The sequence below is a fragment of the Oreochromis aureus genome, linkage group 5 (genome assembly GCF_013358895.1).
Source record: "Oreochromis aureus strain Israel breed Guangdong linkage group 5, ZZ_aureus, whole genome shotgun sequence".
Taxonomy (NCBI): domain Eukaryota; kingdom Metazoa; phylum Chordata; class Actinopteri; order Cichliformes; family Cichlidae; genus Oreochromis; species Oreochromis aureus.
The window spans coordinates 21,584,683-21,609,794 of NC_052946.1; the positions used below are offsets into that span (position 1 = coordinate 21,584,683).

Here is a 25,112-nt window from a genome sequence, read left to right on the forward strand (position 1 = left end):
CTTGCAAACTTTTGTTTATTTGTGTTCTCCTTTATTTTATTTTTTGTACTCACTTTTGTTTCACTGTTCCTGTCACTCTCTTTGTTCCTCATTGTAATACCACATTGTTATACTTTATGTGATTCCTGTTTTACTTGACTGTATGTGTAAAGTGTGATAAATAAAGTTTATAAAAAAAATTTTTTTAAAAAAAAAAAGGCTGCAGAGCCTGGATTGGGATACAGCCTCTATCTAGGATCGACCTGTCTTGACTTACTTTGCACGGCAACCAATCAAATGTTAGAGAAGCTGCATGGCAGCGTGAAACCCCGCCCACTTAGTTTGATGGGTGAGGCTGACAGATAAAAATATTTCAAGGAGAGAGAGGAAGGGGACAAAAGTGCCAAAATGAATTAAATAAATAAATCATTAAATAATTAATTAAAACTGTCAATAATTATTTAAATGTGTCAATAATTAATTAAATGTGTCATTAATTAATTAATTACATGTGTCGTAAATATTTATGTAATTAATTGTTTCTGCTTTTAATTAATTATTGCCACATTTAATTAATTATTTATTGGTGTATATAATTAATTCATTATGGCAGTCCTGGCGTTCCATAACTGGGGGGAGCTAACATAAGAGTTATGAGTTATAAGATATACCGGGCATTTGCCTATGTGGACAACACTTAAAAGCTGGCTCTATGCAAAGAAATGAATTTAAATGAACTCAGTTATGCCAATTATGCCAAGAAGAGTGGTTAAATATCCAGCCAAATTATGGCAGAAGCTTGTTAATTGCTACCAAAGCATTTGGCTTGGGTTCAATTTGCAAAACGACTTTAAACCAAATATCAGTGATGGTGTATGTATAGATTTGACACTTTATGGATTAGACAAAAATTAAAATAAATTCAAAAAAGAATCCAATTCATGCTTTTTAAAGTCGTTAAAGATGAATGCTGTATTCAACCTTGGAAAAAGAACTCATAAATCATTAAAAGCCCCAAATAACCATGATATTCATGCCAGTGATGACTGCCTTATAATGTCTAATGCTTGCAATGAAACCTAAGGCTGTTTTTCCCAGCACCTTTCAGATGGTTTCAGAATGGCACAGTCTCAACTACATACTTTAAGTCATAAATATTTTTTTTGCCCTAAACAAAACATTATTAGATACAGTCACTAGTAGTGGAAAGACAAATTATTGCCAAGACAGGAAACAGAATTTCCTGTCACTAATGAAAAGACAGCTGTGGGACCAAAGTCCTGGTAAAGTGCACAGGTTTGACCCTCAATGTAAACATGAACTCCCACAGAAACTGCTGGACTTCTGGTAAATTACTGATTTAGTTATGTGAGTGGGTGTTTTTGTCACAGTTGTTGAAACTTGAGATAGGGAAAACAGAGTTTGAACTTTAAAAAAATAGGTACACAATAACGCTGTCCTTGTTTGAGTTCAAAAGAGTGTTCTGGCTGTTTTGCTGGCATTTTGGTTGGAGGCATCATGGGGAGAACTGTGGTGCAAATCACCCTCATTGGACTCCTGCTGGCTTTGGCTTCCACACTGCCAAACAAGGTAAGTTCAGTACACATAAAGGGCAGCAACAGCATTTCAATATAAGAAAATCCTTAAAAAGTACTATTTATATTTCACAGATAATAAGAGATATATAAGGTCCATTGGTTTTTATCTCTCTTGGCGTCTTTCTGTCAGGTGAAATACACTGAACTCTGCAGGGTGAAGGTCCTTTTGACTTCTTCCTTCCGGGTTATTTCATGTCGATCCTATTACATGATAACAGTTTAACATAAGGACTGGAATAAGCTTAAGCTTTTAAGTAACAGATAGAAGATAATGTAATGACACCTGAAGTGAAGAAATCCTGAATGTGTGCATGTTTACTTTATCCTTTGTCTAGGGTCAGAGTATAAAGTAGTCTATTAGGTCATTTTAACGTTTAAAGCTAGGCATTTAATTACAGTGATGGTTAGTGTTAGGTTAAGCCAGTGGTTCCCAAAGTGTGGGGCCCGCCCCCTAGGGGGGGCGCAGAGTTATTGCAGGGGGGGCGCGGCATGAAAAGGGAAAAAAAACAAAAACAACGCTTGGACACTGCTAGCACGGGGCGCCCACACAAACGCAAAGCAGGAGATGAAGCATCGCTGAATATGTTTCCAAACCAACTTCATTCTAAGCCAAAGACTAGAAAATATGGTGAAGCATATCTTCCCTTTGGCTTCACCTGCACAAGTGCTGAGGTAGGTCTCCCTGCAGAATTAGTTTTCCCTGCATCGGGAGCAGCGCTGGGGCCCGTTCTTCGTACCTCGCTTACTACATCCAAGATCAAATGACACATCCAAGATCAAATCATCGCGCTAACTTTGAGCTCGCTAATCCGGTTCTCCGAACACACCTGTTGTTGACGATTAGTATAGCTGGATGAAGTAATCTGAGATCACTGGGTGGCTTAAAAGGGGCTACGCATCGATAGTAGAAACATTGATCGGCAACCCTGTGATTGGTCGGCGAAGATGTCGAAGGAGCGCGCACAGTATTTCACGGCAGCAGACCAAGAACTCTTGATTGAGGGATATCAGGAGTTTCAGAGTTTAATTAAAACGCAGGGGAACACTGCAAAGGCTGCAAAAGCAAGGAGAGAGGGCTGGCAGAAAGTTGCTGACAAATTAAACTCGTAAGTGATGCATGATATTACATTATATCATGTGATATTATATTATACTACATTATATTATATTACATCATATCCTCTTTCACATTAGAGCCACAACAGGACCCACTAGAACATGGGAAAAGTAAAAGTGAAATATAAGAATATTCCACAGAATGGTAATATTTATCACTTATATTGCTTTTAGTCTATGACAAGAGACCCTGGAATAATCTGTTTGTTTGTTTATAACAGCAACCAAGAAAAGGGCAGAGCAAATAAAGACAGGTGGTGGTCCTGCACCCCTCGTCACACCCTTTTGTACTGTGACATTTATTGACATTGTGGGTTTTTTGTGTGTAGTTTGACATAACACTCCATCACTTTTACCTGTTCCCATGCAAGGGGTGACTGAAGCATGCACAGTAAGTCGAGAGTAAGTATATACAGTACAGTAAGTATATATATATATATATATATATATATATATATATATAGAGAGAGAGAGAGAGAGAGAAAGTAAATAATACCCTCACGGGAGAATCGATATCTCTCTATGAGCACACCGTCGCGCCGAGCTAAAGGATCCCGTCTATCCCGCAATATACGCTAAATTCTGTAAACTCTCCTTATCAATCTTGCACCTTCCTTGCTCGCGTACAAACGGACAGGACATGGCTGCGACAGACTTCCCAAATCCACCTTCGCTTTTTTAGCCGTGGTCTGTCATCTTGATTGCACGTAGTAATTTACTATACTCTAAAATATGAATTACATCTGACATGATCTACTACATGTAATAGAATGATTAATAGTACATTTCCCTTTTTTTCGGAAATGACCTGTATGTATCTGTATGAAATCAATAAAAGAATCAAATACATTATCTTTAGTTACATTACTAATATTTATTTATGGTAAAACAGTGGCGAAATATCGCTCTTGCTTTCATATAACTGCAGCGGACATACCTGAGAGGCCGCGATCTAATCCTGTTTACATAAAGTAAACCTGCTCCCGAGCAGGTTTACGCTTACGGATCTGTTGCTATGGCAGCAAGTCCCAGATGAGCTTCGGAGAACCGAACGATCCAAGATCACGCGAAATCGTCAACATTCAAATCCGGCTAACTTACTTAGCGAGGTACGAAGAACAGGCCCCTGGGCTGTTCAAATCACGGACAAACAGTATCCCACAGTTGTTTATGTTTTTGAACCCATTTTGTAGAGGGTTTTTTTGAAAAATGTATTGATAGCAATGTTGAACATTATTACACAGGAAAAAAAACAACTACATGTAAAATAATTACACCGTGATGCCTCTGCCTTTCTAAATGCAGGGACAGTAATGGCCTGTATATGTAAGCCTGTAAAACCTGCAGATAGTCAGATTAACAGTAACAGTATTTTGTCTCTATCTGCAATTCATCTCATGTAAACAATAACGTGGTGCACAGTGTGACGTGAAAAAGGCACATACCTTTGACATTGCGTGACAAACTCTGTATTCCTTGTCCACACGTAAACGCAAAAAAAAGGATTTTTAAAAATCTCCGTTCTCGGTGATTCGATACGCCGTTTACATGTGCCCGAAACAGCTGCGCGTTCAAAAATACCCGTGTAGGTGCCTGTGGCGTGTCCAGCGTGGTGGCCTGGGGGGGCACAGGCCACCCCCCCAACCAGACTGGCCACCCCAGGTGCCACCCCGAAGCCAAAACAATAAAATCCAATGAAATATCAAATGTACGATTATGTTTTCACAGTGAAGCTCAGATATCCGAGTGTAAGTGAATGCAGCATCGGCTTCTGCGCTATGAGCATCATGTTAGCAAAGGTAGGAGAGCCAAGCACGAAAGACAGCACCACAGAAAACAGTTTTTCGGTGAAAGATTAACAGTTTAACATAGCTGGACTGGCCATCGAGCATGGCGGAGCTTCCACGGCGGCTAGCAGGTGGATGAGGGAAGGGGAGGCAGGAGGAGCGGAGACCCGAGGCAGCCGCCAGTCCGAGTGTCAGGTGAACTGAACTTCAGGTAAGAAGTTATGACCTGCAGTCTATCTGGGTCAGATATAAACCAAGTTTAGGTGGAGTTTATTTTCGTTGTGCTGACTTTTTACAGTCAGTTACAATAACTCGTACTGCGTACTAGCTAGCATGACAGAGTTTCTGTACAGCTGGGTGGGTGCTGTGATGTAACTGATGTTGAACTTTATTTTATTCATAAGGTTAGTTAGTAGAGTTGCCAACGGCTCCTTAAAAATGGAATGGTCCCTCATTCAGAGAAAATATTACAGGTTTTGTATTGAGCTGAGAAGAGACACAGTTTGCCCCGAACTTCAGCTAGAATGAAAAAGACACAAAGCTGGAGTTATTCTGTGTCTTTGCTGCACAGCTGCCTCTTCTCCTCTCATTCTCTCCCCTCCCTCTCCTGTTGCTACTTCAATCATGAATCTGCAATGATCAGCTGATCGGCTTTTCTCTTGTTTGTTTATCTCCCACTTTGCGTCAGAAAGAGGAAACCAGCGGATGTTGCGCTAAACAACAGCAGCACCTTTAAGCTTGATCAGCTGTTGTTAGAATTTATTTAATATTAATTTCTAGTATCAGCTGATGTTTGCTGGAGCCACAGCTGTAAAGCTGCTGGTCATGATGTCGGTTTGGATATGTGGTGAGAGGGAAACATGAAGATGAAACCAGGAGATGTCCTTACTGAATCATCAGAGCTGAACAGGTGATGGAGAAACAGGTTTACCTTTTAGGTGACATGAATGAGTTGAAGGGAAGTTATGAACTGTTTCTGAGAGACAAATAACACCAGGATCCTTTTCTAAGTAGCTGAGAGCTGGTAACTGTGCAGGGGCGGATCTAGCAAAGTTATGCCAGGGGGCCAAGTAGGGCATTAACAGGGAAAGGGGGTCACAAAGAAATACTTTTCTTACTTATTCTCATTTAAAATATCTAGCTTTTATTAAATAATTATCTGAATCTTCCGAACAAAGTTTTTATCTGACGTAAAATGTATAGAAATCATACATAAACCAACAAGACTGTACATCACTGTCACAACAGCGTTCGTTTTCATTCAAAGGCTTTATGGCTTTAATACCTGGTGGGCCGATCTCTGGTCAAAATGCCCAATTTTTTGTCCCAGTCCAGCCCTGCAGGTTAATACTGGCAGTGTCACCATGCCAGCTGTCTGTATTTCATCATCAGCCAGTGTTGTTCTTTATACATCAATATTACCAAAGTTTACCATAAGGCAGCATAGAAAGTATTTACTTGCTTTCAGGTTTTATTCAAATGTTAGTCTTTTCATTTGTTTCCCCACTTTTTTCCTGTTTCAAAATCAAACACCAGTTTGTAAAAAGATTATCTTCTTTTTTTAACAGGCAGATAAAGTTTTGCATTGGCTAATTTGGCAATTGTATGTTAAAAATGTTCGTATTTTAATATTCAAAAATGTTTTTGCCCAAAACATATGTGCATTATATGTCAGTAAAAATACTAGGCAAATATTGCTGTCCTTGAATGCTGAGTAAACACTGACAAAGCACTGATTGTATCTCTTGTACTTCATCAACGCAGTATCTAAAAACTTTGCACCGTAGTGGTTAAAACCTCATTCTAATAAGAGTCAAAAGCAAATTCAGTTATTAGGTTTACAGGGTTATTGAATGATGGTTAACTGTTGGTAGAATTTTTTTTTTTAACATTATCTGCAAATTACATCTGCCACCCTTCTCCAAATCTCTGCCCCTACCTGGCCCCCCCAACAAAAATTTTCTAGACACGCACCTACTAGGTGCGGACTGAGCGTAAAAGAGTTGGTAGTTTATTTTCTTACTACCTGTAATTTATTGCAGATTATTTGTATTTGCTTAATTGTTTAATAAATGTTTGAGGTGTGAAATAAACCGCAATGGAGCAAAATATGGGTGTGTGTGGTTGAAGGATGTGTTTTGTGTTTGTGCGTGCGCTGCTGTGGGGGGGGGAACACGAACATTTTTCTTGTTAAACAAGGGGGGCCCAGCAAAAAAAAGTTTGGGAACCACTGGGTTAAGCGATTTATGTCCCATTAATTGATTTATTCTTATGTATGTGTTTTCATGATTTGGAAAGACCTTGAGAATCAACTTTATGCATAAAAAGTATTCAGGGAATAAATGTAGAGTGAATTAGCTTTTGGTATATCTGATGAACACTAAATGAAAAAAATTAAAATTTCTGTATTTAGACCAATGAGATTCCACATCATCCACAAAAACAAAACAAAACAAAACAAAACAAAGCAAAAATCAACACATAGCAAAGTGTAAAACTGTTTCCATGTATTTACTGCATCCTGGTGAATTGTTGGTATTTATCAGGTTGCAATAAATATTTGATAATTTATTGTATCCAACAGCTGCAGTGCGTCAGCTGGTGATTTTATTAATGATTTTATTATTTCATTTATTAATTTATTTATTTCCATGTGTTGATGTTTTCCAGCACATAACCAGTCACATTTCTTGGTGTGGATGTGTATCTATTTCCCTTATGGTGATGATATCATCCAAAAACAAATTATTTTTCAGCTAAATTTGACCTTTGGTCAGCTGCTAAGCTCAGTTAAGCATTATTGTTTGGTGAAACGTGCCTCCTGTGTTTGCTCAGGATGACTGGGACATCTACAGCTTTCACATCAACTCCACAGTGACCAGTCGTTATGCCACCACTGTCATCACAAGCCGTGTGGCCAATCGTATGAACGAGTCAAAGGAAATTGAATTCCATGTTCGGATTCCCAAGAATGCCTTCATCAGTAAATTTCGAATGTGTGTGAAGTTAAAATGATCTGTAACCATCCAGAGACATTTGCAAATAAATAATTTTTAACTGAAGAGCAAATTACAGGATACTCAGTAGTGTGTATTTACACAAGGGCTTTTCTTGGTCCTCTTCAGGTTTATCGATGGCCAAGTTTATGATGGTGTTGTGAAAGCTAAGGAGCAAGCTCAGCAGCAGTACACTGAAGCTGTGTCACGTGGTGAAAGTGCTGGACTTGTCAGGTATTAACTAAATGATTAAATTATAGGTATTGTACAAATACACTGAGTGTTCCTTTGGATAAAGAAGAAGAAAAAGAAAATATTTCTGTCATTCAAAACTAGTTTGGTCTGTTCTTGTGTTTTCTCTTCTTTCTTCATTTCTCTAAAATAATGTTAATGCGAATGCAAATAGGAAAATATAATTAGAGTTAATCTTATTCCCTGCTCAGGTTCAAACTACAGCCATAATTACAAATAAGTGAAATGGTTATTGTTTCTGCTTTAGTTCTGTAGGAAGGACTCTGGAGGAATTTAAGACCTCTGTAACTGTGGCTGCTCACAAAAAGGTCACTTTTGAACTCACATATGAGGAATTAATGAAACGCACACATGGCAAGTACGAGCTGCAAATTCATGCTCAACCCATGCAGCCTGTCAGAGACTTCAAGGTGATTGTTTTGTTGGTATCTATTAGTGAAAAAATGCTGAGATAACATCACACATGATGAGATATTTTGTTTTGTTTTATTTTATTATATTTAATACCAGGTGGATGTGCACATTCACGAAGAAGCTGGCATTAGTTTCATCGATGTGAAAGGAGGCCTGAGCACCAAAGCCCTCGCTAATGCCATCACCAAAACACATGCAGATAAACAGGTACTGAAATCTTTTTGTTGTCAAACAGTAAAAAAAAATTATGAGTTTTCTAACAAGAGACAGTTTGAGGTACTAACAGGTTGTTATTCATTTGCAGTACGACTATAAAATGAGTAAAATGCACAACGAATCATTACGGTAACGATGATATTTCTTCCAACATTATAGCTCATTTCTCATCCTTGTACAGAAGAATGAGGTTTAAAGCAGGGGTATTCAACTAACATTTCTTCAAGCAAAGATCCGGATGATCACAATGTCAAATTATTTAGTGTGCAATTTAGACTGTCAAATCAAATTAAATCAGTACAATTGCAAAACCTTTTGACAAATAATTTGAAAAATAATTTCAAAACTATTATTGGTCACACAACATAGAACGGAACATTAAAAAATCTCATACAGCTCTGGAGGTGCACACTGATGATTAGTTTGATTATGTTTACTTTGGACAAAACTGCCTTGCTTTTGTGTGAGGAGCCAAACATGGTCAAGATGAATAAGGCTACTTTCCTTAAAACTGAAAAAGTTGTCTCAGGAACCATTTGTATCCAGAAAGTGAAAAGGTCAGTTCTTACAAACTGCTTCAGGCAGTTTATAATTGCCTGAAACAGCAGGTAAAACTGCATGTGTTGCTATTTTTATTGTTATTATCTTTCTTCTTTTCTTCTTATACTGTCTTTTCAACTTACTACATCTCAACTATTGGCACTGTAGAGTCCAATGTTTATCATCTGGAATACACAGAGTTGATTGGCTGAGTGGCATTACATGAAATGGTTTAACTCACATTAAATTGGGCAGTGCGTTTTCAAAACCTGGACCATGGTCCACCTGTTAGTGACCTCTGGGTTAAAGTTTTGGTCCTTGAACTCATATTTGTAGATTCTTATCTAATGTTTTTTTCTAAAGGTTAGGCTTCTCCGACACTCTTTGTATGTAAAGTCGTGTTGCATAAATTGAGACAAATGAGTAATTCTGACAATGTTTCATTTAAGATTTTTAACAATACAAATATCAGCCCAAATCGGAAAACAGAAAATAAAATCACTGACATCGCTCTCTTCCAAGTTTCTAAACACTGTGATTCACTCTGTTTCCAGGCGTGGGTGTATTTCTATCCAACAGTCGACCAACAGAAAATGTGTGACAGCTGTGGAGATCAGGGTATGAATGGAGATCTGGTTATTGTTTATGATGTTAACAGGGATAATGGACTGGGACACATCAAGGTAAATCCTGGTCTTTTAGCGACACAAACTGTATGATTTGGGCTAAAAAAAAAGCCTCTTGAATAATCCTATAAACAATCAAGTTTTTTTTTTAAATAACTCCACCTTAGAAAGCTGACGGGTACTTTGTTCATCATTTTGCTCCATCTGATCTTCCTCGGATACCAAAAAATGTCGTCTTTGTTATTGATCAAAGTGGCTCAATGCATGGCAGAAAAATTGAGCAGGTAAAGTATTTGAAGCGTCTGTTTCTTATATGATTTTATTTATACTTTTAACTAACAAAAATGTGTGTAAATTATGTTTTCTTACCCAGACGAGGATCGCATTACTCCACATTTTGAATGATCTGGCAGAAGATGATCACTTTGGTCTGATCACTTTTGATGACAGAATTTCTTACTGGAAGCGGAAACTCGTTCAGGCCAACAGCAAAAACCTGGAAAGTGCCAAAAACTTTGCACGCAATATTCAAGACAGAGGATGTGAGATTTTGAAGTAAATACATATTTTGAAATATGAACATTTGGCCAATGAACAGTGTACTGAGACTTTGTTTGGTGTTGCATTTCAGCCAAAGACATAAATAAAGCAGTGTTGCAAGGAGCACGTATGCTGAATGCACATAACAGAGAAGGTTCAGCATCTATCCTTATACTCCTCACAGATGGAGACCCAACCTCAGGTTATAATACAGCACATCTGTAAACAAATGTACACAAATATTTCATGAAATTGAGGTGTTTGTGAGCTTATTGTGATTAACTGTCCTGATTTATTATGAATTATGAGACTACATTGTTTCTGAGCTGAACTGGGTATATCTTGTGTCTTTTCAGGGGTGACAAATCTGGAGAAAATCCTGTCAAATGTAAGACAGGCTATTGCAGGCAAATTCCCACTGTACTGTCTTGGTTTTGGTTTTGATGTTAATTTTAATTTCCTTGAGAAAATGTCGCTGCAAAATAACGGTGTGGCACGGCGGATTTATGAAGACTCTGATGCTGATTTACAGCTGAAGGTATTTAAATTATAAATACTCTTTTATGTGATTTGAAACCCCTGAGAATTGAAAGAAAAGAAAGAGCATGATTTGTATCACTTCCACGCTGTATGTCAACAGGGTTTCTATGAAGAGGTGGCCACACCTCTACTGACAGATGTGACAATGATCTATGTTGGTGGGACCAATCTAACCCAGACTAACTTCAGTCACTATTATAATGGTTCTGAGATTGTGGTGGCTGGTGAGATCACAGATAATAACATTGAAACCTTCACCCCTCAAGTTGTGGCCATTTCAGTAAGAATCAATCCACAGGACTTATCAGCAGAAGTCTTCTCAAAACCTTTTTTGTGATAGACTGACGATACAATTAATTTATTACAGAGTAATAGAAGAATAATATTCTCTAACCCAAATGAAACTGTGGAATCCACTGGAACAGTGTCTGATGACCGTATCCAGAGGGTTTGGGCATACCTCACAGTTAAACAGTTACTAGACAAAGAGTGAGTATGATATATCTTTCCTTGTATGACTCTTAAATTTATAATAAGCTGTTATTTTTTTTAAAGTTTCTCCTTCTACATCAGTGTCTTAAAGACACTGTTTTTTTAGTAAATCAAAGCTGTTCATTTATTTTATATTTTTCTTTGTTTCTTTGTTTATTTTTCCGATGTTTGATCTGTCTGTGTTTGTATATATATATCTATATCTATCTATCTATCTATTTATCTACATATATATATATATATATATATATATATATATATATGTATATATATATATATATATATAATAGTAATAAACTGTGCTCTCTTCAGTGTTGGGTAGTTTAACATCAACATCTCAATTTCTTACCTTTCTATTAAACATCTCCCATATAAAATTATATTAGTACAATTATGTTTGTTCATCTCCTTAAATTTGAAAAACAACTTTTTTTCACATCTTTTTAAAAGCAGGGTTTTTACATTTAATCATAAAAGTATCTGTCTCAGGAACTAAGGATTTGGACAACATAGGCAGCCAGGCTGTCTATGGTCTGGTAATGGATCTCCATGATTTGGTTAGACTTTATTTTCCCTGTAACAAACAATAGATTGTGTGTTTTCTGGTGAACTTTGCTGATTTGACTTTCTGTGAAGAAAGTCTCTAAGATGCATATTTTAGGACATGGATTTAGCTTAACACCTGTAATGTGTGAAGTTACATACAACACCATTTTATACTTTGTCACACAGGCTTCAATTATCTGGACCTGAGAAAGAGAAAGTGAAGAAGGAAGCTATGGAGCTGTCACTGAAGTACAGCTTTGTGACTCCTCTCACATCTATGGTGGTCACAAAGCCTCCAGGAGAGAACACAGATGTGCTTCATAAACCCAAGGAAGGTGAAACATCACAGAGATGGCAGTCGGAAGGAGGTCAATCCATTTTAGTTCACCTTCCTCCTGCTATTGGTCACGGGATCAGTGGGGCTCTTTCTGGTGAGCAAATCAAACCAGTACAACAACATTCTTCAGTTCAGCTGAGGAGACGATCCCTTACAGTTCAGAGATGTTCTGTGAATGAAAGAAAGGGAGTATGAAATAGAATGAGTCAAATAGATGTGAGTCAGACAGAAGCAGGATGTAAGATGCAAGCTGAGACAGCTGATACTGGGAGGTACAACCTAGTGGTCAGGTTAGTGTACAGGAACACCTGCCGTATATGGATTAGAAATCCCCATGGGAGACACCACTAAAGTTTGTGTGTGTGTGTGTGTGTGTGTGTGTGTGTGTGAGCTGTTTAAAGATTTAGTTTAGAACTTTAGTGTCAGAGCATGGATGTTAATATGAGCATCAATTAAACTCAGTTATAAATAAATAAATTATCCTTATTTATTATGATATCCTCTGCAGCTTTGCAATGTTAACATTATGTAATTAGATGTGTGTAAATGTTTTTACAGCTCATCATTTTGATCCTACGGTTAGGTTCCAAGTTTACGCTGTGCCGATTAGGTCCCGAGTTTACTATGCAGGTACAGTATTGCATAGATGGAATACTTTTTTGTTCTAAGAAAATCAAAGATTTTAAAGAGGGGACTTTGGAAAGAAATTCCTCCAAAAAAAGGGGAAAAAAATAATTTTTGGATAAAATGGTCTTTAGTGCTATGCATTATAAAGTATCTTACACTTTTATTGGAAAACTTGAATTTATTTTTAAATTTATATATAATTTAAAAAAATCAATTTCACCATGACAATTTCTTAAGGCAAGTGTTCTAACATTCTATGAGTGCATGGGAAATTTTGTTTTTTAAATAAAAAAATGGATTTCAGAATTGTGAAATAGACAAAGTATGTGTTTTATGTTAACTTTTCCAAAACTATAAAAAAATTTCAAAAATGCCCAGTGCATGAAAAGAGTTGAGTAAGTGTTGATTGCACAGCTCTTTATTTTCAGATTATTTTCAGATTCCAGAGTCTAACTTTGTGTCTCTATACCTCTAGCTCCTCTTCTCCACAGGTTTTTGCTCAACTCAACTGGGAATCAGACTGTTCCACTCTGCTTTGACATCAGTGGAGCTATAATCCTTAAACTATTTCACCACCCCAGCAGAGGTCAGTAGTAGTCTTTCTCATGAGCATTTTTATATTTCTCCCCCAGTTTTTATAGTGGTTAAAGAGCAGCATTTCTCTTTTGTTCTAGACCTGTCTGTTAATGGTGAGCTAGATTCAATTGCAAACGGAGGTTTCAGCAAAATTTTTATTCACCTCAAAACTCACCAGCATGTTGAGGTTGACGCTGAATCACAGAGGGTCATTGTACGAGATGGACAGACAGTGACATATCAAGCAGCTGGACAGGATCCCTCGACAGTTGGCAGGTGATTTTGCAGTACAATGGTCAAAACGTATGTTCTCACTGTACTGTTTACAGACGTGCGCCCTTATTCAGTTCTTTTCCCAGGATTTACATGAGGCGATCATTATGTACATCTCTGATGTCAGTTATATATATTGCAAAACATATGCTGGGAAATTAAACCTTAAAAGGGCAATTTGGGTCATTTATAATTTTAATTGTACACTTTTTTGTATGGAGCATTTTGTGAGATTTGGCCAAATCTCACTAATTTAAACATGTCTGCCATAAAATAAAAATAAAACGTTTATTTCTATCACAACTACAAACTCTTGCTTTAGCAATCCTACACTCAAGCTCTCAAGCTGAGATACCCAGAGAAACTGAGAACATGGTGGTGAGAGGTCTCACTTTTTAGCAACAGGAAAGAAAAAGAATCCAAAAAATTAGTTCTGGATGCAACAGCAACCCTTCAATATTCTTGTTATATTGTAAGGCAAATATACCAGGACAAAAGAGGTTTTGGATGGGAAAAGCTAGGAACAACTTGCAGAAAGGCCAAAAATTTGATTCCGTTCATCCAATTCAATTCAGTTTTATTTATACAGCGCCAAATTGTAAGGTAGACCCTACAATAGATACTTTTCATCATCAGCGTTTTCAGTGGCAGAAACATTTTTCACTCATCTAAGTCACTTTCTCAGTCTCAGTTGACTGCAGGTTTCCCAAACCCCATAAACAGTACATTTGCACAATGACTGAAACTAGCACCACTGAATGAACAATGGGCTGTGAGGTCAGTTTCTTAATATGATCTTGATCTTGATATGCAAACTGTCCGGACAATTGATCAACAGCCACTGATCGAAGCATCACCTTAAAATGGCCTGCGGAGACAAATGGGATCAGCTTCTTTAGCCATACAACACATGATATCCTTCACCTGTCCCAGCCTGTCCCCACGGTTCAGTTCCAGTCAGTCTCAAGCATATACTAGCTGTGTCCCAATTCAGAGACCGCATCCTCCAACGGACTCAGCCTTTACTGTCTACGTAGGCAGGGTCCTTCGAAGACCGAGAAGGCCGGAGGTCTGAGGCTGTTAAATGGGATTGTTCAGCCTTAGTCACACTGCTCAGGTTGCCCAGCAACCATGCTTCTAGCTGCTAGAAACATTTTATAGAGGAATGTTTCACAGAAATGAAGGCGAATAATTATCTTTTGTTTGTTTGTTTGTTTGTTTTTTTCATGAGGTTTTTTATTTGTTAAGTATCTCAGGCTAAGACCACAGGACTGTAAAAACATGATTGTTGGGCTTCATTTCTATACCGAACAATAATCTTAACATTAGGTAATAAATAACAATTTGTAATAACAACTAATGTTGTTCATGAGACTGTTTTCATCTCACTTTGGTCATGTAAATATAATAGTCAATATTAAATTTATTGTATTTAATTAAAAACTTACAGCACTGAACTTAAACTCAGTTTCTAATGCTGAGCTTCAATAAAAATTCAAGTTCCATTAATTTATATTTCCTATCACTCTATATCTTCATCTCAAACACAATACATCTTTTATAGTGTGAATATAGATGTATATAAGAGAGATGAACATTGTTTTTAAAATATGTTGGCATTATTAAATTTGTTTGAATGCTTACATATATGGGTAAAAAGAAAATTTACGAGCTGGGATAACTGTATGTTTGTGATAAAATGAAGAATAGACTGATATATTAAATATTCCCTAATGTAAAAAGGTTTAACTGCCTTTCATAGTTTTTAACTTGAAGGCCTTGAGTACACTTAAATGATAAAATCATTTTAACATTACCTAATAAGACTGATAATTAGGACAGATAATTGATTATTTTAACCCTTAGATGCACACGTGGGGTCAAAAATGACCCCACGGGTTGTTTTTCTTCAAAATCTTTAAAATGAAATGTTGTAATATTCATATTCCAGGTATTCCTCATAAAATATGTTTGTAACATGAGGCCATTTGCATTTTTATTTATTTTTTCATTAATTTAAAAAAAAAAAAATGCAGTTTTTGTATCACTACCCCAGTTTTCCACAAGTGGGGTAAAAAATGGCCCCAAGCAGTTCCTATGGAATCTTCTATGAAACTTTCATTCTTAGCAACTCTGACTGTCCCACTTACACTTCTGATGGATCAGGAATTCATTTTTACACAGTAACATACATGATTTATAGTCAGGGCTACACATAAGTGGTCTGCAGGTGCGCATTCGCTGTGAAAATAAAAGTATTCCCAGAAATTCAGAGAATATGCGCTTCTTTTGCGGTGGAGGAACACCAAAGTAATTGCTTACGGCGCTTGCTTCTTCGACATCTTTAAGAGTTCTGATCAAATGTCTGTCCTCCTCTAGATTATCTTATTGATTGATTGATTGATTGATTGATTGATATACCTTTATTAGTCCCACAAGGGGAAATTTAATTATTTACGCAAACGTGCGTTCCAACTTCTTATCTGGTGCGTGTCTTTTATTTTGACAGCGAATGCGCACCTGCGGACCATTTATGTGCAGCCCTGTTTATAGTTTTCTGTGCATTTCAAACATTGTACTTTCTAATGTTTTTTTTTAAAAATATCTAAAGTAACATGGGTGCTATGAGGCCAGCTAGGATCCCTGTGGACCTTGACCTACAAACGATCCAGGACGGATGGGATGAAGAGCCCATCGGAGGCATTGACTCAGAATCGGCCATCTCAGATATAGAGGACGCAGACTATTGTTCCCCGCCCCCAGTCTAACAGAATGAGCCCCTCTTACTGCTCTAGCCACAATATTCTGAATTAGACGGATGGCACCTGGGTTTAGTACTGTCTGCCCAATAGATGCATGGAAGATGTTCATGTCTGATAATATAATAGAAGAGGTGCTGACATGCACAAACATGGAGGCACGAAGAGTAGCCACAGACAGGGGAAAAGAGTGGAAAAATATAATCAAACATAAGCTCATGGCCTTCATTTGATTGACCATTCTTGCAGGAAGTGAGAAGAACTTGGATGTACCAGTCGGTGTGCTTTTTGGGAGTCCTCTGCATAACCCATTGTACAAGGCCACTATGTCAATTCAAAGATTTGAAGATATTCGCCCATCTTGCACTTTGATGACAAGAGGACCAGAGCCTACCGACTGAAAACAAACCACATGGCAGCTTTCCGCTACATATGGGGCCTGTTCCTGGTCAACTCCAGGCAGAAATTCATCCTCAGTGATTGTGTTACAGTGGATGAACAACTTGTGCCTTTCAGAGGGAAGACCCAGCTTCTGCAGTATATGCCGAGCAAGCATACAAAAGTGATACAAGTGGTACAAAAACTCCAATTTCTTAAAATTAATGAAAAAATAAATAAAAATGCAAAGGGCCTCATGTCACAAACATGTTTTATGAGGAATACCTCAAATATGGAAATATAAAAACTCTTCATTTTAAAGATTTTGAAGAATAACACCCGAGTTTATAGCAAAATGCACTGACTTTATTTGGGGTCATTTTTGACCCCACTCGTGGAAGAGTGTAGGTATTGGTAGGTTGTGCATCCAAGGGTTAAGCATTTCTAGCAGTCCCTCACAAAGAGGGAACACTCGCTCTCAGCTGGTGCTGGCTCTTCCTCCTCCTCTTCCTCAGACACTGCTTAGTTTGTCCTGGTGGACCATCAGGGGTGCAAAACCTCACAGATGATGCAGCAGTGGGGTCCGTCTGTCCTGACTCTCAAACATGGAAATCAAATATGCAATAAGCTGTAGGATTCAAACACAAGTGTAACTTATGTTCATACTTTTATTTAACAATCAGAGAGAAAGAAAAAGAGAGAGAAGGGAAAATTGCAGGACAGACACAAAGGTGAAAGTCTCAGGTGGCAAACACTACTAAAAAACAGTAACAGAGAATGAGTATTTTCTGTTTGTTATATAAGGAGTACTAAACAAGATGAGTTCCCAGTTGGTACATTGGTCATATGTTAGACTCCTATGATTAAAGCACCTTTTTTTTTGGCTTAATGAGTGAACCGTCGGCACTAACATCACTGATGTCACGTGACGTTGCCAACATGTGGCCAACAGTAATGTTTTAATGTTCTTCGTTTGTGAAAACATTTGCATTGCTGCATAAATAAGTGATATAAAACTCAGTACCTACTTACTTTTAAAAGACAATGTCGGACTCTGTAGTTTTCTCTGGTCCCCTCCCCAATCAGACCAGGAGTGACATGTTTAGCCGCATGTTCTCCTTAAATTGCTGGCTGTCTGAGTGGTGTCCCAGAAACGATGTGGGCTTCATAGATAATTGGCAAACCTTCTGGAGGAAACCTGGTCTTGTTAGGAGAGACGGCATCCATCCCACTTTGGATGGAGCAGCTCTCATTTCTAGAAATATGGACAAATTTATTAAACCCCCCAAAATATGACTATCCAGAGTTGGGACCAGGAAGCAGAGTTGCAGTCTTACACGCCTCTCTGCTGCTTCTCTCCTCCTGCTACCCCCAAAAACCCATCTCCATTGAGACTGTGTCAGCTCCCAAAAGACAAAAACAAACCAAAACCAGCAATAAACAACTTAAACATAAAAATCACAAAGAAAGAACAATACAGTATCCACATCTGAACCAAAGAGTAAAACAGTGAAATGTGGATTATTAAATATTAGGTCTCTCTCCTCCAAGTCTCTGTTAGTACATGATTTAATAATTGATCAACAAATCGATTTACTCTGCCTTACAGAAACCTGGTTGCAGCAGGATGAGTATGTTAGTTTAAATGAATCAACACCCCGAGTCATTCTAACTACCAGAAATCTCGAAGCACAGGCCGAGGGGCGGTGTGGCAGCAATTTTTCACACCAGCCTATTAATTAACGAAAGACCAAGACAGACTTTTAATTCATTTGAAAGCCTGATGCTTAGCCTCGTCCACCCCAGCTGTAAAACTCAGAAACCAGTCTTACTTGTTATCATCTATCGTCCACCTGGGCCTTACACAGAGTTTCTCTCTGATTTCTCAGACTTTTATCTGATTTAGTGCTCAGCTCAGATAAAATAATTATTGTGGGTGATTTTAACATCCATGTAGATGCTAAAAATGACAGCCTCAACATCGCATTTAATCTGTTATTAGACTCAATTGGCTTCTCTCAAAATGTAAAAGAACCCACCCACCACTTTAATCACACTCTAGATCTTGTTTTAACATATGGCATAGAAACTGAACATGTAACAGTGTTTCCTGAAAACCCTCTGCTGTCTGATCATTTCCTGATAACATTTACATTTACAATAATTGATTACACAGCAGTGGAGAGTAGACTTTATCAAAGTAGATGTCTTTCCGAAAGTGCTGTAACTAAGTTTAAGAATATAATCCACCCACTGTTATCATCTTCAATGCCCTGTACCAACATAGAGCAGAGCAGCTATCTGAACGCTACTCCAACAGAGGTCGATTATCTTGTTAATAATTTTACCTCCTCACTACGCACGACTCTGGATACTGTAGCTCCTGTGAAAACTAAGGCCTCAAATCCAAAGTCCCTGACTCCGTGGTATAATTCTCAAACACGTAGCCTAAAGCAGATAACTCGTAAGCTGGAGAGGAAATGGCGTGTCACAAATTTAGAGGATCATCATTTAGCCTGGAGAAATAGTTTGCTGCTTTATAAGAAAGCCCTCCGCAAAGCCAGAACATCTTACTATTCGTCACTGATTGAAGAAAATAAGAACAACCCCAGGTTTCTCTTCAGCACTGTAGCCAGGCTGACAAAAGTCAGAGCTCTACTGAGCCAACAATCCCTTTAACGTTAACTAGTAATGACTTCATGAACTTCTTCACAAATAAAATTTTTATCATTAGAAAAAATTACCAATAATCATCCCACAGATGTAACATTATCTACAGCTACTTTTAGTACCATCAATGTTAAGTTAGACTCTTTTTCTCCAATTGATCTTTCTGAGTTAACTTCAATAATTAATTCCTCCAAACCATCAACGTGTCTTTTAGACCCCATTCCTACAAAACTGCTCAAAGAAGTCCTGCCATTAATTAATGCTTCAATCTTAAATATGATCAACCTATCTCTAATAATCGGCTATGTACCACAGGCCTTCAAGGTGGCTGTAGTTAAACCTTTACTTAAAAAGCCATCTCTAGACCCAGCTGTCTTAGCTAATTATAGGCCAATCTCCAACCTTCCTTTCATATCAAAAATCCTTGAAAGAGTAGTTGTCAAACAGCTAACTGATCATCTGCAGAGGAATGGCTTATTTGAAGAGTTTCAGTCAGGTTTCAGAGCTCAGCACAGCACAGAAACAGCTTTAGTGAAGGTTACAAATGATCTTCTTATGGCCTCTGACAGTGGACTCATCTCTGTGCTTGTCCTGCTAGACCTCAGTGCTGCGTTCGATACTGTTGACCATAATATCCTATTAGAGCGATTAGAACATGCTGTAGGTATTACAGGTACTGCACTGCAGTGGTTTGTATCATATCTATCTAATAGACTCCAATTTGTGCATGTAAATGGAGAGTCCTCTTCACCCACTAAGGTCAATTATGGTGTTCCACAGGGTTCAGTGCTAGGACCAATTCTATTTACATTATACATGCTTCCCTTAGGCAGCATCATTAGAAGACATAGCATAAATTTTCACTGCTATGCAGATGACACGCAGCTCTATCTATCCATGAAGCCAGGTAACACACACCAATTAGTTAAACTGCAGGAATGTCTTAAAGACATAAAGACCTGGATGGCCGCTAACTTTCTGCTTCTTAATTCAGATAAAACTGAGGTTATTGTACTCGGCCCTGAAAATCTTAGAAATATGGTATCTAAGCAGATTCTTACTCTGGATGGCATTACCTTGGCCTCCAGTAATGCTGTGAGGAACCTTGGAGTCATTTTGACCAGGACATGTCCTTCAACGCACATATTAAACAAATATGTAAGACTGCTTTCTTCCATTTGCGCAACATCTCTAAAATTAGAAATATCCTGTCTCAGAGTGATGCTGAAAAACTAGTTCATGCATTTATTACTTCCAGGCTGGACTACTGTAATTCTTTATTATCAGGATGTCCTAAAAACTCGCTGAAAAGCCTTCAGCTAATCCAAAATGCTGCAGCAAGGGTACTGACAGGGACTAGAAAAGAGAGCATATTTCTCCTGTTTTGGCTTCCTTCATTGGCTTCCTGTTAAATCCAGAATTGAATTCAAAATCCTGCTCCTCACATACAAGGTCTTAAATAATCAGGCCCCATCTTATCTTAATGACCTTGTAGTACCATATCACCCTATTAGAGCACTTCGCTCTTGCACTGCAGGCCTACTTGTTGTTCCTAGAGTATTTAAAAGTAGAATGGGAGGCAGAGCCTTCAGTTTTCAGGCCCCTCTTCTGTGGAACCAGCTTCCAGTTTGGATTCGGGAGACAGACACTATCTCTACTTTCAAGATTAGGCTTAAAACTTTCCTTTTTGCTAAAGCATATAGTTAGGGCTGGACCAGGTGACCCTGAATCCTCCCTTAGTTATGCTGCAATAGACGTAGGCTGCCGGGGATTCCCATGATGCATTGAGTTTTTCCCTTCCAGTCACCTTTCTCACTCACTATGTGCTAATAGACCTCTCTGCATCGAATCATATCTGTTATTAATCTCTGTCTCTCTTCCACAGCATGTCTTTCATCCTGTTTTCCTTCTTTCACCCCAACCGGTCGCAGCAGATGGCCGCCCCTCCTGAGCCTGGTTCTGCCGGAGGTTTCTTCCTGTTAAAGGGAGTTTTCCTTCCCACTGTCGCCAAAGTGCTTGCTCATAGGGGGTCATATGATTGTTGGGTTTTCTCTGTATTTATTATTGTGCTATCTACTGTACAATATAAAGCGCCTTGAGGCGACTTTTGTTGTGATTTGGCGCTATATAAATAAAATTGAATTGAATTGAATTGAATTGAAAAGTTTACTCTTCAGCCACCCCACTTGAGCCGTCTGCCATTTTTTCGAAAAAACTATCCACAGCAGTGCTATGAATCCTGGGATATGTTGGGCCACGAAGGATCCACCTGGCCCATCCTTCAAATCCGGGGAAAAAGAGGACGTATTTGTGGGCTGCATTTGGAGCAGCCTTCGAATTGGGACAGCCTTCATCACCAGGGCTGTGATCTAATTGTCCTTAAAATGCGCCATCCGAGGGATGCAGCCCCTGTATTTGGACACGGCTAATGATTGCTTGTAATACACGTCTAACACATAGCAGATACAACTTGATACAACACCAGGTACTGAGATGCCTGGCAGCTGCACTAGAGCACATGCACATGCAGATTTCCCAGAGGTTTAGAGAACAGGCCTGTAGGACAGTCATCAGTCAGGGATGCATGCATGTATGCAGATCTATACAGAAGCACCCAAGTAAAGATACATAAGTGAAGATTATCAATCTTCCATTGAGTAGCAGGAAATCCAAAGGTGTGTGCTGATAATTTGGGATTGTAATATGTATAAAGTTGTCATTAATTTCATGAAATTCTTTTTACAACCAATTCTTGAATAAAAGGCCCTGCCCATGGTAAGCTTTCTCAAGTTTAGAAAAGTTTCAATTATGGGTATTATATATTACATTCTATATTAAATTCTCATTTTCTTTTTAGCTTTGTTGAACCTTCCAGGTAGAAGCAAGTTTGTTGGATTACATGGAGTTGTGACACTGTGAAATGTCTATTACAGCCCTCAGTCGGACAGTAGTCAGCCAAGACAAGTAAAATGATCTGTGAACGTCATTAAAATATTCAAAGAGCTTTAAAATATTCATATAAAGTCCATATTTTTCCAGTGTGACAGTGACTGTGCGAGACACTGAAATTCACATTGCAGCTGAAGACATTCTCCTGGTCATCTCACAACATGAGAAAAATGGCCAAAGACTCCTTTGGCCAGTTTTAAGACAGCAACCCTCAACCAACAACACCAAAGGACTTTTAGGTGAGTGAAACGACATGCGTGCACATACTTTGTTCATTGATTAAGAAATAAACGAATTTGTCAGTGTCATGTTAAGAATATAAACAAAGTTTGCACCGAGCATAGATGGTTTCTGTAAAAGTATCTTGTTGCTGTGTCTGTTTTAGTATCTGGTTTTCAGTGTCCGCTTTTGTTTCATTGTTCACTTACTTTTTTCCAGCTGTAAAGCCAGCAGTGTATGAGGTGGTGCAGCAAGTTCCTGTCACAAAACTAAAGATTAAAAACCAAGAGATAGATGTTACAAGGTACATTTTTGTAATGTTTTCAGTTTCTTCATTCAAAACATAAAACTGTTTAAGATTCCACCAAGACATGAGCTTTTTTTTTGCTTTTGTAGTGACAACGCTACTGACTACAGCATCGACCCTCCTGTCACAAAGAACTGCTGGCTTATGTCTGCTGACTCTGCCCTGCAGAGACCACTGGCAGATTTTTTTGTGGCACAACTTTAAGTGTGAACTATGCTGAATTACTAGAAAAAGGTTTAAAAGTAGAGGAATCATTATTATTATTATTATTAATGATAATAATAATAATAATATTATAATAATAAACTTATTGTGGAAAATGCCCTTCCACCTGTTAAAATGAACAAATAAAGTATCCCAGATTGCAGAATGATTCATGTCTACATCATTTTATTAAAGAAAGAAAAAAATTGTTGTGGCAAAATAATACATCCAGCCATGTGAATTCTACTGAAACAGTTGCACAGAAAAATACCACTGTGTTACTTCAGTGTAGCTTCTAATCTGAACCAAATCTAATAAATGACAATAGATAGAGTTGACATTAATAGGCATTTATTCTACACTTTGTTGTTAAACAGAAAGTTAAAACTAATTAGATTCTTTTAGTTAAATGAAATATGCTTTCCTGGGTGATTTATCTGAAAGAGAGTTGTGCCATCTCAGGAGATACATTGACTTTTAAAATTTGACAGCCAGCACCAGATGCATACATATCAAGCAGTCTTAACACTTACGTTCACTTTTAGTGGGAACAGTGTTGTTGATCAACATTTTTTTTTGCCAATGAATCAAAGTCTGGTGTCAGTTTTGTTGTGGCAATTCTCAGAACAGATCTGAGTGTTCATCACTCAACTGGGACCTGTGGGGTTCTTTTGTTGGTGTTCTTCACACTAAAAGACTGTTCACAGACACAAACATGTAGAGCCAAACAACATCAGCATCCTCCGTGTCAGCTTCTAAATGTTTGGACATTTTTCTGGTCTTAAATTTTTTTTAAACTCATCCAGTTTAAGAAAATTGGACAACACATTGGAGATCAATCAGTTTCAATTGCTACCTTTCAAATATTTAACTATGAAAGCAACTCCACCTAATGCGCCAACTGGTGGAATGTCAGGAATTACAGGACGAGAACAAATGAATGTAATCATAATTATGATATTAATTGATTTGGGCAAGTCTGTAGCAGTCTTTGGCAGGCTGAATTAAAAAGACCAATGGGCCGGATGTGGCCCGCGGGCCGTAGTTTGGTTTTCTTTAAAGTGCATTAATATTTTTCACATATATAAATAAAAGCTTTTTTAACAAGCCAATGAAAATGTACATGGGCCATTAAACTCTGAAACACTGAATTATTATTAATATTAATTATCAACATCTAGACCGTCATAATGTCTGTTTCCACTAGCACAAGAACTTGCCTCCTATTAATGTCATATATATATATATATATATATATATATATGGTGCAACAATACACAAAATTCACGGTTCGGTTTGATACTTTGGTGTCACGGTTCGATATTTTTTTCGATACAAAAAAATGTTCATGCTTTTTTAAGTTGTCATTTATTAAAATTATAAATATATATTTTAACTCAAAAGTACAGTTTTTAAATTTAATGTTGCTGAAACAACAAAGTAATAAAAAAATAAATCTATCTGATCGAGAAATCACTTATCTTTGGAAAAGAGAGTTATTACAGAGAAATGGCTCTTTCCAAAATAAAAGCTATACTATACGCTTCTTCTGGGGTATATTCTCAGCAGCATATTAAACATATCAGGTCCCCATAAGGAGAATCATGTGCTAACGGCTGTCTAAATGACTCGGGTAAAGTTTGTAGCATGCGTGCTTGTTGTTTTTGTCTGCTTCCACTTGTCTTTGCACTAGGATGATGTCGGCGTAAATGTGCAGTCATATTCATTGTGTTCCCACTAGTGCTGTCAGCGTTAATCTGAAATGACGTTAACGCCACAACATGGCAAATCTCCGTTAACAAGTTACCGCGGATCGCCCCGTGCGTGGGGCTGGACAGCGTCAACACGTTAACTAGTTACCCACCCATGTAATTGAGCATTGCGTGGCACATCCGACATACTGTTTTACTTTTGTCCATGACGCGCTTACCTTCAGGGTCATGCTTCACATGAAAACCAAAATAGTTCCAAAGGCCAGATCTGAATGACGGTGGGGGAGGTTAAATTTGCCATGTTGCAATGAGCTTAGCTTCTGTCTTGCTAGCTTGCGCTGCGCTCGACAGTGCAGCCTAGGCGGAGTAGTCGAACGCAGATCCACTGAGCTCTCAACATAGACAGCATCGTCAGAAGAAAAGTTGATAAAATAAATAAAAAAAATTTGTATTGTTTGA

General features: G+C 38.0%; 1 protein-coding gene across 1 annotated transcript; it reads left to right on the forward strand.

The window, feature by feature from the left end:
• The first annotated feature begins 1,400 nt into the window (after nt 1–1,400).
• Nucleotides 1,401–23,110, forward strand: LOC120440319 (inter-alpha-trypsin inhibitor heavy chain H3-like). The gene is made up of 19 exons (XM_039612646.1): nt 1,401–1,569; nt 7,316–7,476; nt 7,606–7,710; nt 7,976–8,138; nt 8,239–8,349; nt 9,453–9,581; nt 9,692–9,808; nt 9,898–10,066; nt 10,156–10,266; nt 10,421–10,602; nt 10,705–10,884; nt 10,972–11,093; nt 11,829–12,073; nt 12,538–12,609; nt 13,082–13,192; nt 13,281–13,458; nt 22,302–22,450; nt 22,650–22,734; nt 22,827–23,110. Exons 1-19 carry the CDS (start codon nt 1,498–1,500, stop codon nt 22,939–22,941), a joined length of 2,577 nt encoding a protein of 858 aa, XP_039468580.1. The 5' UTR covers nt 1,401–1,497; the 3' UTR covers nt 22,942–23,110.
• The last annotated feature ends 2,002 nt before the right edge of the window (nt 23,111–25,112 follow it).

What these genes read in the sequence shown, in the direction of transcription:
- LOC120440319 (XM_039612646.1), top strand. Translation starts at nt 1,498, where the DNA reads ATGGGGAGAACTGTGGTGCAAATCACCCTCATTGGACTCCTGCTGGCT. An exon ending in AGCCTGTCAGAGACTTCAAG is followed by an intron (nt 8,139 to 8,238) that starts GTGATTGTTTTG and finishes ATTTAATACCAG; the next exon opens with GTGGATGTGCACATTCACGA. An exon ending in CTCAAGTTGTGGCCATTTCA is followed by an intron (nt 10,885 to 10,971) that starts GTAAGAATCAAT and finishes AATTTATTACAG; the next exon opens with AGTAATAGAAGAATAATATT.